Raw genomic sequence first — 12,692 nt, forward strand, 5'->3', positions numbered from 1 at the left:
ATCTCTATCTGTGTACAACATTTTCACTTCTTCCTCTGCCCCATAAGCCTAAAAAAAAAAATAAGGCCAATATGTGATTGAAAGCACAATATACGTTAGTATAACATGGTTAACACTTTAAAATGTAGATGTTACTTTATGACTTTACCTCCTAAGCCCATTGGTCCAACATAATATACTACGTAGTGTTTGATTTAATAACTTCATCTTGCCCACAAACTGTGTTAACGGGTTTTGTAGGATTACCAGAATAAACAGTGATATTTATGTAGATGTATGAATTAAACTAACAGACACAAGAATCTGATCATAAAGTTAAAACTGTTTAGAAAGTGAAAAAAGACAAAACAAGTAAAAAATCCATAAAAAGAAGAACCACTAATAAAGGTAAATAATAAATAATGTTTTTGTCATAAACTAGTAGCAGACTCATTTACTACTTGTAAGATTTGAGGTTTTCACAGCGGTGAGTATGAAGATTTCTGTCTTCTGCGTTGTTGCGCTGTGTAGTCTGGTCGAGGTTAGCCAACGTTTCAGAGGTCATACTGCCTCCGTCAGCAGGTCTAATACCTGCAAATGAAATAAAAGTATAATTAATCATCTTCTCCTGTCAAGGATTAGACCCTTGGCCTGTTCCAAACTGTTGTACAAGGCAACTTGTCTTTTTAGTCTTTTTAAGTGCCTCAGAATAGCAGTAGATAAGCCTGCTGCCTCCGCAAAATTTCTACTCATTCCTGATTTTTCTGCTAGAGCCCTCTATATGTATGAAATTAATTAATTAATTAATTAAAAAGTCTTGTGATTATGATTGAATATCAACAAAATTACATAAAATGTTCTCAGGCTACATTACTTTTCTTTTAAAAATCTATGAAAAATTTCTGATTATAGAAGAGAATTTGGTCAATAAAATTTAGTACTCTTTTGCAAAACACAGATGTGAAATATGTCTCTGATTTACTGTATCATCTAAACCAGTGGTATTCAACCTTTTTTGTTCGAATACCCCCAGATATATCTAATTTCTCTTCAACTTTGTACCCCCAAAGTTTGTGTATAATTCAAATTATACATAGTATATAATCTACATCTAAAATAAGTTAAATAAATTACATTAATGATTATTCAGTGTTTATCATAAAATAATATTTTTTTTTTAAATTTCACGTACATCCAAAGATGTCTTCGCGTACCCCCGGGGGTACGCGTACCCCAGGTTAAATGCCACTGATCTAAGGAATCAATGTAAAGACAAGTATTGTTTTATGTCTGTTATGGGAACTGGCTGCAGTCGTAAGCCTGCCTGGCCCAAGCAGATAAAATTTATTCTACATAAATTGCAAAGGACTAAATAGCCCCATTGTAATCCTGTCTTACTCATCACCAATAAACTTGGTAACCTTTACGAAAATTCTAAGAGATGTCAACCCACTACTTATTTTTCAGTGTTCAGAGAAATTTGGAATCAGTTGGGCCGCTGTTGACAGTTGCATGAAGTCTCCAGTTGGCACAACCTTGCAGCTAATGGCGCAAGAAGAGACGTTAAAACTAGCTCCTTCAGGACTTGGGTTTGTTCCCACCATTACATTCAACAAAGTAAGGAAAATAACATTATGCTTGCATGCTGAGAGTAACATATTATACAATTGAGGTCACATTTACTATCAATGAGTTTGCAGCATAGGTTGTCCAGTAGGCGAGTGATGTGCGTGTGTAATCCCCTATTCCTAAGTGGAAAAAATTAGTCATCAGAAAAAATACTTCTCGCCTGTCTGTTGCTTTTCACTGCTGTGCTCTCCTTATTATTAAATGCTGTAAAATATTATCCATAAAGTTTACATGAAATCAGAACAAGCATGACCTAATGCAGTACATGACTTCCCAAGATGCATATGAAAGATATTTTATTAAATCTTGTAGACAGTGTTATTTTCCTGCTAATTTTTTTTGAATAATTTTTTCCCAAGTTATGTCCAGATCTCCCAAAATTATGTTCTTCACTCCCTTTAAGTATGAAATTGCTTTCAAAAATAGCTGCTTGTGATATTTACCGCATATCAAAAAATCGTCACTTTTGCTATTAGTTAAAGTATTCACATTGTTTCAGAAATACAGGCAACAAGACCAGAGAGAAGCATTGCAAAATTTCCGAGGCGTGTCATGCAGATACTTTGGTTCTCCAAATCTGCCTGGATGTTGAATATGAAAGTAAACAACCTTGTAATGACTTCTCCATTCTTGTCAACCCAGTTCTGGAACGTCTGTTGGGCAATGGAAAATAAAGGAGCTATCTAGAGGAAAGAACCTAGAATTTATAATTTGCTCCAGGGGCTTAGGATTGGCTTAGCCTGTCTGTATTACTGTTCCACATGATAATACGGACACTAAGAAGACAGAATTAGCTTTTAGTTTATTCTATAATTTTACTTTATACAGGTAGACTCGATTTGCGCCGATTCAGAATAACGCCGATTTTGAAACCAGAAAGTCAAAAAGTGAAAAAGAAATTTACTATTATTTATAACGTTTTACAATGTATCTCGTACTGATTCTTATCGTAATTCTTACATCGCTGATTTTGAATAAAATTATAAATACAGTCATCTCTGCAATTACATTCGTTTCGTTAACGCGAATTTGCTCCAATGAGATCGATGAAACGGTAAAAGCTGTTTGTGAAATGCAAACATTTGCATATGCGAGTTTGCTCTTATGCAATTTCATTCCTGGCGCTTTAAACTTTCAAATGACTGATTTAATCTCTGTGGAGGTACCGGGGTTATTTTTATTACGCGATTTTATATGCATGAATGCAACTATAGCAAAACTGCAGAGATGACTGTACACATCAATCACATGAAAGAATCGCAGTCAATCGCGGGGAAAACGAATTACCAATTGTAAGTGAATTTTTTTTTAAATTCCCTTTATTTTATTTACGTTATTTCATGGCTTTAAATGTAATTCCATTATATTACTCGACAATGATCTGGTGCTGGGAACGCATTTCATTGACTTCCCGTTGATTTACATTATAAAAGATTTTCAATTTATCCCGATTCCGTTTATGCCCGTCCATAAGAGCTGCAGCACTCCGTATAATTTTTCAAAAATTGAAAAAATCATTTTTTGTGTTTATGTAATTTGTAACACTTTGTTTCCTCTATATCATTATGTTAATATTGCCCCTTACGTTGGCTGCAAGAATTTTTCAGCGCGGCTAACTTGTCAAAAGTAGCGAGCGGCATGGTACAGCGCGTATCGTAACATCATTTCTCTGAAGGCCCGAGACATACAAATTCAGTTATAAGGAAGTGGATGTGTAACGTTTGGAACGAAAATTTTGTAGGTCGGTAATGTATCAGAAGGTATAACCTACTGAAGCCCGATGTTAATTAGAAATTGGTTTCACAGTAACACAGTTATCTGCGAATGAATAGGTAACTCCGCACGCGACTCGCTCTTCGATATTTTAGCCACGGGTCAAACACACTCGTGCGGTTACAACTGTGAATATTTCTCATAGGTGTGGAGGGGATGTAGGGAAATTTTGGCAAGGGCCCCCAACTCTCAGGGAATATACGGGGTAGGCGGTGGTAAGAGGATGCGAAATCTCTTGACTTAAGCAACCAGAGACGACACTGAGGATATTTTTGTAGACTAGAGTAGGGCGCTCCTTTCGGAGCTCCTCGGCGGGGTTGGTCAAGTTTGTAAAACGCCACCAACCTTGTGTAAGAAACTAATCTAACCGCCCCGAATTGAGGGTTAAAACAATTGAAATCTTAAGTAACACGCTAGTTTAGTGTCTCATTCAAGTGTTTTAACCCCTCAGTAAGAAACTAAACTAACCCCCCGAATGGGGGGGTTGGTTGCGTTTTAAAATCTTGAGTAAGACACTAAACTAACCCCCTTCGGAAGGGTTTGTTTAGTGTCTCATTCAAGTGTTTTAACCCTTGAGTAAGAAACTAAAGTAACTCTCACCCCCGAATGGGCGGGTTAAAACACTTGACTAACTCCCCCTTCGGGGTGTTAATTTAGTGTCTTATTCGGAGCACTTCCTCTAATCTGATTTTTTACTTCTTTATGTCGCTGTTCAGAGGCCAACTGTTCTTGGTCAGTCAGCTTTCTACGTCCAACCCCACCCTTGCAAATTTTCGTCTGAGTTTTTTCCCTTCTGTTTTTGATGAACTAGAGCAACGCGCTCCTTTCGGAGCGCATTCTCTAATCTGATATGTTACTTCTTTACCTCAATGTTCTTGGTAAGTCAAATTTCTACGTCCAATTCCACCCTTGCAAATGTTCGTTTGTTTTATTTCTCTACTGTTCTTGTTAAATAAGTTTTTCTACGTTTATCAATGTAAGTCTTACTTAGCTTTCCTTCTTTTGTTAATATTTTCCCTTCGATTTTTTTTAATTGTTAGATAGGTCTGATGTTTAAGTTTTTACTTCGCTATTCAAAGGCCAAATGTTCTTGGTCAGTCAACTTTCTACGATATATTATTCGATGAAGACGTATTGTTTCTGTTAAAATACTATGAGAATATAACGGAAGGGAATTTTTGAAGGCAATATACCAACACAACAAAATAGAGTAAACAAATGACGTAACATTTTTTATTCTATGATTTTTTCGAATAATAAGAGTGTTACACTTTTACATTTATCGATAAATTTTCTAGATTTTGTAATGTGATTATCGTCGAAGATAAGCCATTCATCGTTATAACGTCGCCACGCCTTAAAATGTCCGTCGTTTCCAGTACCGTTGATGTCCACAAATTCTACCGCACTTTGCAATTTCCAATGTTTTCCATACATTAATTGGTTGTTTTGTCTCATTCTCATTATTTCAAATTTGCGTAGTCCATTTAGAGTCAATCTATTTATTTCCAAAATCATGTACTTTTGACGGTCACCAACAACAATATCTGTCGTTCCACGTATGTAGTGTTGTTGACATTCCGTACACGTTCCGTTCACATCTGTTTTGGTTTGATACTCCAATAAGTCTCTGAAGTTTATCACGTTCGTTTGTGGTAAGTTCATGAACAATATTTGGTTTATATAACGTTCTTCAAGTTGATGACCAATTCTACATGGTTTTGTATTCACCGTCTCATACTCAAACATGTTTTGCATTTCAATTGGTAATTCCTCGAAAATGTTGTAGATCGTTTCGGACACTGAAAACCTCTTCTCAAATGTTCTTTCAGTTTTTGTCGTATTGAAATGACACTATGTAAGTTTTGAGGATGACTGTATCCGTTTGCAATCTCAGAGATCATTTGTGCACCATTGTTGTCGCCCTCGTAGTCATTTAATATCATATCTTTCAGACTTTCAACGAACGCAGTAGCTGAATGCAACATGTTTATTGAGGAAATCAAGAAGCAGTCTGATCCATTGGCATTCTCGAGTTTCAAGTGTTCGATAGTTGGTACAAATTCACGTGTAATCGTCGTTTCATTCCGCTTCACTCTCTGTATATGTTGTTCATTTTCTTCATGAGTTATTGTTCTTCTTTTCCCTTCAACTTTTACACGTTTAACTGCATGTTCAACTGTTTCAATTTCAATTTCGTCAAGATTAATTTCAAGTTTTCGCTTTCCTTCTTTTATTTTATTGTTTTTTCGACTAAATCGTCCGTACAAACCATGTTTTCAGGCACTTTTACCATGTCGTCGTGGTCGTTGAGGCGTCCTTCGCCGAGGTCGAGTAAGAATTTAGTCCATTTTATAGCTTGAGGTGTGGCGCGCATGTTTTCAGACAATGACGTGACCTTAAAGTGTTTCCACAAAGGCGAATATTTTATTGTTGAATACAGTGTTGACGTTTTGTTTGAATTGCGTAAGACAGGTAAAATCTGTCTAAAGTCTCCACCGAGCAACATAACTTTACCTCCAAAGGGTAAGTTACAACGTGTGAAGTCTCGCAAAGTTCTATCGAGTATATCCATACAATACCGTGGTGCCATTGGTGCTTCGTCCCAAATAAATACTTCTGTATCTATAAATTCTTTTCCTCTGTTATCCGTTATCAAAATATTGGTGTTAGAGTCAGGCAAAACAGGAACGTGCAGCCCGGCTACTCTGTGGACAGTGTTTCCTTTAGGCAACAAACTTGCTGCGATACCTGTATAAGCCATCGTAGTGACTTTCTTTTGTCGTCCTACTAACAAATGGTAACAACGTTTTATATGTGTAAGTTTTACCGCATCCTCCTGGACCATCAATGTAGAAGTACGGGTTTTTGACAGTTGGTTTTCCGTCTATATGATTAAGTATTATGTCAACGATTTCCTTTTGTTTCTTGTTCAATGATTTGTACATTTCTTCACCAATTACAATGTGTTCCTCAACAGTTAATTCTTTGTTACTTACTGTCTGTAATTTTTTAATTTCCTGAGGCAGTGTTGGAAAGTCTTTCAAACTTCTCCCTTCAATAATTAACAATTCATTAATATTAGCATGAGCTTTGTCACGTGCGTCAGAGTCAGAAATTTTATCTTGTTTTTTAAAGTCTTGCGCCATTATATCGATGAAATCATTGAAAAGCTCTTCGGGGTGCAATGGGTGACAATGGATTAGAATCTTAACAAATAACACATGTAGCTGATAAGGCATTTGGTAGATCACACCTTCTTGCATGCAACGTTTCCATTTAGAGTCATCTTCGATCAGTCCACGTGCTAAACAGGCTTCTGTGAATGTTTGGTAAGTGACAGTGTCGTAAGTCTTTAAGTCCTCATAGTTTTCTGCGCATTTCACATTCATCACAAGAACACGAAGATGGAATGTTTCTTGATCTCTAGGGCTTACACTATAAACGCGTCCGATTGTGTGTTTACCATCTCTTCGTGGAAACCATGACTTCTGTTTCTTCAAGTTCGTCTTTTGTTCGTATTCAACAGTGGAAGCTCCTTTTTCTTCTTCATCATCGATATCTTTCATTTCTGCTCTCCACGTATAGTGCTTTGGAATTTAGAAATAATAATACTTTCGTGCGTTTGGGTCCCGTTTGATCAATTCGAAATATTCAAGGAGCATTGTTGAACCGGCAATTGCTTTTCGAATGTCATCGTATGTTGCTTCTTCTCCAAATTCGACGGTTTGTTCGTTCGGCAAATGCACAGGTAGACGTATGATTGCATGACTGCGCCTGTGCATTTCATTTTCAAGAATGCGATGTGCTGCTTCTGGATCAGTGATTATGTGACTGTCTTGGTAGCTGGTGATCTCGTCGTAGTGAAGCACATCTCCTTCGATGATTGTATAGTTTGTCAAATCACCACCTTTAAAAGCATATTTGAATAGGTACTTTACTGAAGTAAACGATGATACAGACTCAACATTGATGTGACAGTTTAATTCCTTCATCAAATACGGACAGTATGGAACAACGTCTTGATTTGTTGCAACAAATCCATTTTTTGCGGAGTAAGTGCGTCCATTATTTTGTCGTTTGTAGATTGGATAACCGTCTTCGACGATTATTGTGCAAGGAGAATATACTGTTTGGGAAAACTTTTAGTACACTCATTTCCCTTCATGCAACGCGGACTACATTGATGAATCATGTTACGCGTAACAATGTCGTAAAGATTTGGTTGTGTTTCGGGGTCTGGTAGTTCAGCGCAAATGAATTTTTCAACATCTTCATCAGTCTTAATTTTTGTTCCTTCTTGGAGGTTTAAAAGGATATGTCGGTCGGTATATTTGTTTATACACGGAGGTTAGTTTAGTGTCTTACTTAAGATTTTAAAACGCAACCAAAACTCTTCTGGGGATTGGTCAAGTGTTTAAACCCCCCATTCGGGGTGGTTAATTTAGTTTCTTACTCAGGGGTTAAACACTTGAATGAGACACTAAACTAACTCCTCTTCGGGACTAACCAAGGTTGGTTGAGCTTTACAAACTTGACCAATCCCCCCTAGGAGCTCCGAAAGGAGCGCCCTGCTCTAGTCTTCTTATCTTTTACTATAAAAATTTGTGATTCCTCGTCATCAAAAAATGACGTCATCAACAATGTCAACTTATGTTTTTTTATACTCGGCATTGTTATAGAACACAACAATGCCAAGTACAACACAACAATGCCTAGAAAACAAATAATGATTCACAACAAAATCTATCAATCCAGTCTCATTATCTCTGCATCAGAAGCAGCACGTCGCATTCTTGAATATTGACTGAAAGTTGGCCTAAAACATCAGGAAAGTGAAAGAAGACGTTATCAACTATTTCAATTATCAACTCTAACAACTTCAACAAGGTAAACTGATACTCATTCGATATATTACGATTAAGAAAGTATTATGAAAACTGACATTTGATCGATATTAAGACGAAGATTTGCTAGGGTGAGGCTGCACGTAAAAAGTTGACTGAACAAAAACTGTTGGCAACTAAACAGCGACGTAAAGAACTACAACATCAGACCTATTTCAGAAAAAAAGAAAAGCGAAAGAAGACTTACATTTATAGACGAAACCATATTAAGAACACATCTAGAAAAACTTATTCAAAAAATAAACAGAAGAGCAAAAAACAAACAAACGAAGATTTGAAATGTAGGGTCGGACGAAGAAAGTTAACTGTTCAAGAACAGTTAGCCTCTGATCAGCGACGTAAAGAACTAAAACATCAGATCAATTTAACAAATAAAAAAAAGCGAAGGGAGATTTATATTAATAAACGCAGTAAAACATATTCAACAAGAACAGAAGAGCAGAAAAAAACAAACGATGTCTTGCAAGGGTGGAGTTGGAAATAGATAGTTGACTAACCAAGAACACTTGGCCTTGAAAAGCGACGTAAAGAACTAAAACATCAGACATGCTTAACAAGTAAAATAAAGGGAAGGGACATTTACATTGATAAACGAAGAGAAACTTATATAACAAGAACAGAAGAGCAGAAGAAAACAAACGATGTCTTGCAAGGGTGGGGTTGGAAGTAGATAGTTGACTAACTAAGAACAGTTGGCCTTGAACAGCGACGTAATTAACTAAAACATCATACATACTTAACTAGTAAAGAAAAGCGAAGGGATATTTACATTGATTAACGAATAAAACTTATTCAACAGGAACAGAAGAGCAGATGAAAACAAACGAAGACGTCATCAACAATGCCATCAGATATTTGTTTACTCGGCATTGTTGTGTTCCAAACAAATATCTGTTGGCATTGTTGAAGTTGACACAACAATGCCGAGTAAACAAATAACGCTTCACAACAAAAGAAATCAAAGAATATCAAGCCAGTCGCATGATCACTGCTCCAGAAGCAGCACATCGCATTCTTGAATATTTACTGACAGTTGGCCTAAAGCATCAGAAAAGTGAAAGAAGACGTTATCAAGTATTTGAAGTACCAACTCCAACAAGGTAAACTGATACTCATTCGATATATTACGATTACGAAAACTATTATGAAAACTGACTTTATGATCGATTTTAAGACGAAGATTTGCAGGGGTGGGGCTGGACGTAAAAAGTTGACTGAACCATAACTGTTTACCTCTGAACAGCGAAGTAAAGAACTAAAACATCAGACCTATGTAACAAATAAAGAAAAGCGAAGGAAGACTTACATTGATAAACGTAGAAAAACGTATTCAATAAGAGCAGAAGGGAAAAAAGCAGACGAAGATTTGTAAGGGTGGGGTTGGACGTAGAAAGTTGAGTGACCAAGAACAATTGGCCTCTGAACAGAGACGTAAAGAACTAAAACATCAGACATATTTAAGAAATAAAGAAAAGCGAAAGAAGACTTACATTGATAAACGAAACCATATTAACGACACACGTAGAAAAACAGACGAATATTTGCAAGGGTGGGGTTGCAAGTAGATAGTTGACTGACCAAGAACAGTTGCCCTCTGAACAGAGACGTAAAGAACTACAACATCAGACATATTTAACAAATAAAGAAAAGCGAAGGAAGACACATTGATAAACGTAGAAAAACGTATTCAATAAGAACAGAAGGGAAAAAAGCAGACGAAGATTTGTAAGGGTGGGGTTGGACGTAGAAAGTTGAGTGACCAAGAACAATTGGCCTCTGAATAACGACGTAAAAACTCATACATCAGACACATTTAACAAAAAAGAAAAGCGAAGGGAGACTTACATTGATAAACGGATCAGAATAAAACAAAGACATGAAAGGGTGGGATTGGACGTAGAAAGTTGACTAACCAAGAACAGTTGGCCTCTGAACAGCGACGTAAAGAATTAAAACATCAGACCTATTATCAAATAAGGATAAGCGAAAGAAGACTTACTTTGATAAACGCAGAAAAACTTATTCAACAAGAACAGAAGATCAGAATAAAACAAACAAAGACTTGAAAGGGTGGGATTGGACGTAGAAAGTTGTCTGACCAAAAACAGTTGGCCTCTGAACAGCGACGTAAAGTACTAAAACATCAGACATACTTAACAAATGAAGAAAAGCGATAAACTTATTGAACAAGAACAGAAGAGCAGAAGAAAACAAACGAAGACTTGCAAGGGTGGGGTTGGACGTAAAAAGTTGTCTGACCAAAAACAGTTGGCCTCTGAATATCGATGTAAAGGACTAAGACATCAGATCTATTTAACAAATAAAGATAAGCGAAAGAAGACTAACATTGTTAAACGAGACCATATTAACAACACACGTAGAAAAACAGACGAAGATTTGCAAGGGTGGGGTTGGAAGTAGATAGCTGACTAACCAAGAACAGTTGTCCTCTGAAAAGCGACGTAAAGAACTAATCCATCAGACCTATTTAACAAAGAAAGAAAAACGAAGGGAGAATTACATTGATAAATATAGAAAAACGTATACAACAAGAACAGAAGAGAAAAAAAGAAAAAACAGACGAAGATTAGCAATGGTGTTGCTGGACGTAGAAAGTTGACTGATCAAGAACAGATGGCCCCTGAATAGCGACGTAAAGAACTAAAACATCAGAACTACTCGACAAAAAACAGAAGAGAAAAAAAAAAGATTTGCAAGGGTGAGGTTGGACGTAGATAGTTGACTAACCAAGAACTGTTGGCCTCTGATCAGCGACGTAAAGAAGTAAAATATCAGATTACAGGAAGCGATCCGAAAGGATTAGCCATCGTTGTCGTCAAAAAATGACGTCATCAACAATATCACCTTATATTTGTTTATACACGGGGGTTAGTTTAGCGTCTTACTCAAGATTTTAAAACGCAACCAACCCCCTTTCGGGGGGTCGGATTAAACCCCCCATTCGGGGAGGTTAGTTTAGTTTCTTACTCAGGGGTTAAAACATTTGAATAAGACACTAAACTAACTCCCCTTCGGGACTAACCATGGTTGGTTGCGTTTTACAAACTTGACCAACCCCCCCCCAAGGAGCTCCGAAAGGAGCGCCCTGCTCTAGTACTATAAAAATTTGTGATTCCTCGTTGTCGTCAAAAAATGACGTCATCAATCAACAATGTCAACTTATATTTGTTTATACTCTGCATTGTTGTGGAACACAACAATGCCGAGAAAACAAATAATGCTTCACAACAAAAACTATCAAGCCAGTCGCATGATCTCTGCTCTAGAAGCAGCACGTCGCATTCTTGAATATTGACTGACAGTTGGCCTAAAACATCATAAAAGTGAAAGAAGACGTTATCAACTATTTGAAGTACCAACTCCAACAACTCCTATAAGGTAAACTGATACTCATTCGATATATTACGATTAAGAAAGTATTATGAAAACTGACTTTTGATCGATTTTAAGACGAAGATTTGAAGGGGTGGGGCTGGACGTGGAAAGTTGACTGAACAAGAACTGTTGGTCTCTGAACAGCGACGTAAAGAACTACAACATCAAACCTATTTAAGAAATAAACAAAAGCGTATGAACGCTTACATTGATAAACGAGATCATATTAACGACACACGTAGAAAAACAGAGGAAGATTTGCAAGGGTGGGATTGGACGTAGAAATTTGACTGGCCAAGAAGAGTTGGCCTCTGAATAGGGACGTAAAAACTTAAACATCAGACCTATTAACAAGTAAAGAAAAGCAAAGGGAGATTTACATTGATAGACGTAGAAAAACTTATTCAGCAAGAACAGAAGAGCAAAAAGCTAACAAACGATGATTTGCAAGGGTGGGGTTGGACGTAGATAGTTGACCGACCAAGAACTTTTGGCCTCTGAACAGCGATGTAAAGAACTAAAACATCAGAACTATTTAACAAATAAAGAAAAGCGAAGGGAGACCTATATTGATAAACGCAGGAAAATGTATTTAACAAGAACACAAGAACAAAAAATCAGACGAAGTTTTGAAAGGGTGGGGTTTTACGTAGATAGTTGACTGACCAAGAACTGTTGACCTCTGAACAGCGACGTAAAGAACTAAAACATCAGAACTATTTAACAAATAAAGAAAAGCTAAGGAAGACATACAATGATAAACGTAGAAAAACTTATTCACCAAGAGTAGAAGAGAAAAAACGAAGATATGTATGGATTGGGTTAGACGTAGAAAGTTGGCTGACCAAGATCAGTTAGCCTCTGAACAGCGAGGTAAAGAACTAAAACATCAGAACTATTTAACAAATGAAGGAAAGCGAAGTAAGACTTACATTGATAAAAGTAGAAAAACGTATCTTCTTTTATACTATAAAAATTTGTGATTAGTCGTTGTCTTCAACCAATTTG

General features: G+C 36.7%; 1 protein-coding gene across 7 annotated transcripts in view; it reads left to right on the plus strand.

The window, feature by feature from the left end:
• LOC110838381 (GILT-like protein 1) overlaps nucleotides 1-12,692 on the plus strand; it is a 37,297-nt gene that overhangs the window by 17,090 nt on the left and 7,515 nt on the right. For 5 of the 7 annotated variants that reach the window (XM_087354690.1, XM_087354689.1, XM_087354691.1 and 2 more), the window contains exons 4-5: nucleotides 1,447-1,596; nucleotides 2,108-9,388. In XM_087354690.1, the coding sequence (XP_087210816.1) occupies nucleotides 1,447-1,596; nucleotides 2,108-2,200 (243 nt within the window). In that variant the 3' untranslated portion in view covers nucleotides 2,201-9,388. Of the gene's footprint in view, nucleotides 1-1,446; nucleotides 1,597-2,107; nucleotides 11,688-12,692 lie in introns of all 7 variants that reach the window. The other 2 variants (XM_087354692.1, XM_022081520.2) reach the window with 2 other exon arrangements.

Source organism: Zootermopsis nevadensis, unplaced genomic scaffold (assembly GCF_977971745.1).
Source record: "Zootermopsis nevadensis isolate Lab colony 2312 unplaced genomic scaffold, Znev_1.0 Znev_ptg000023l, whole genome shotgun sequence".
NCBI lineage: Eukaryota > Metazoa > Arthropoda > Insecta > Blattodea > Termopsidae > Zootermopsis > Zootermopsis nevadensis.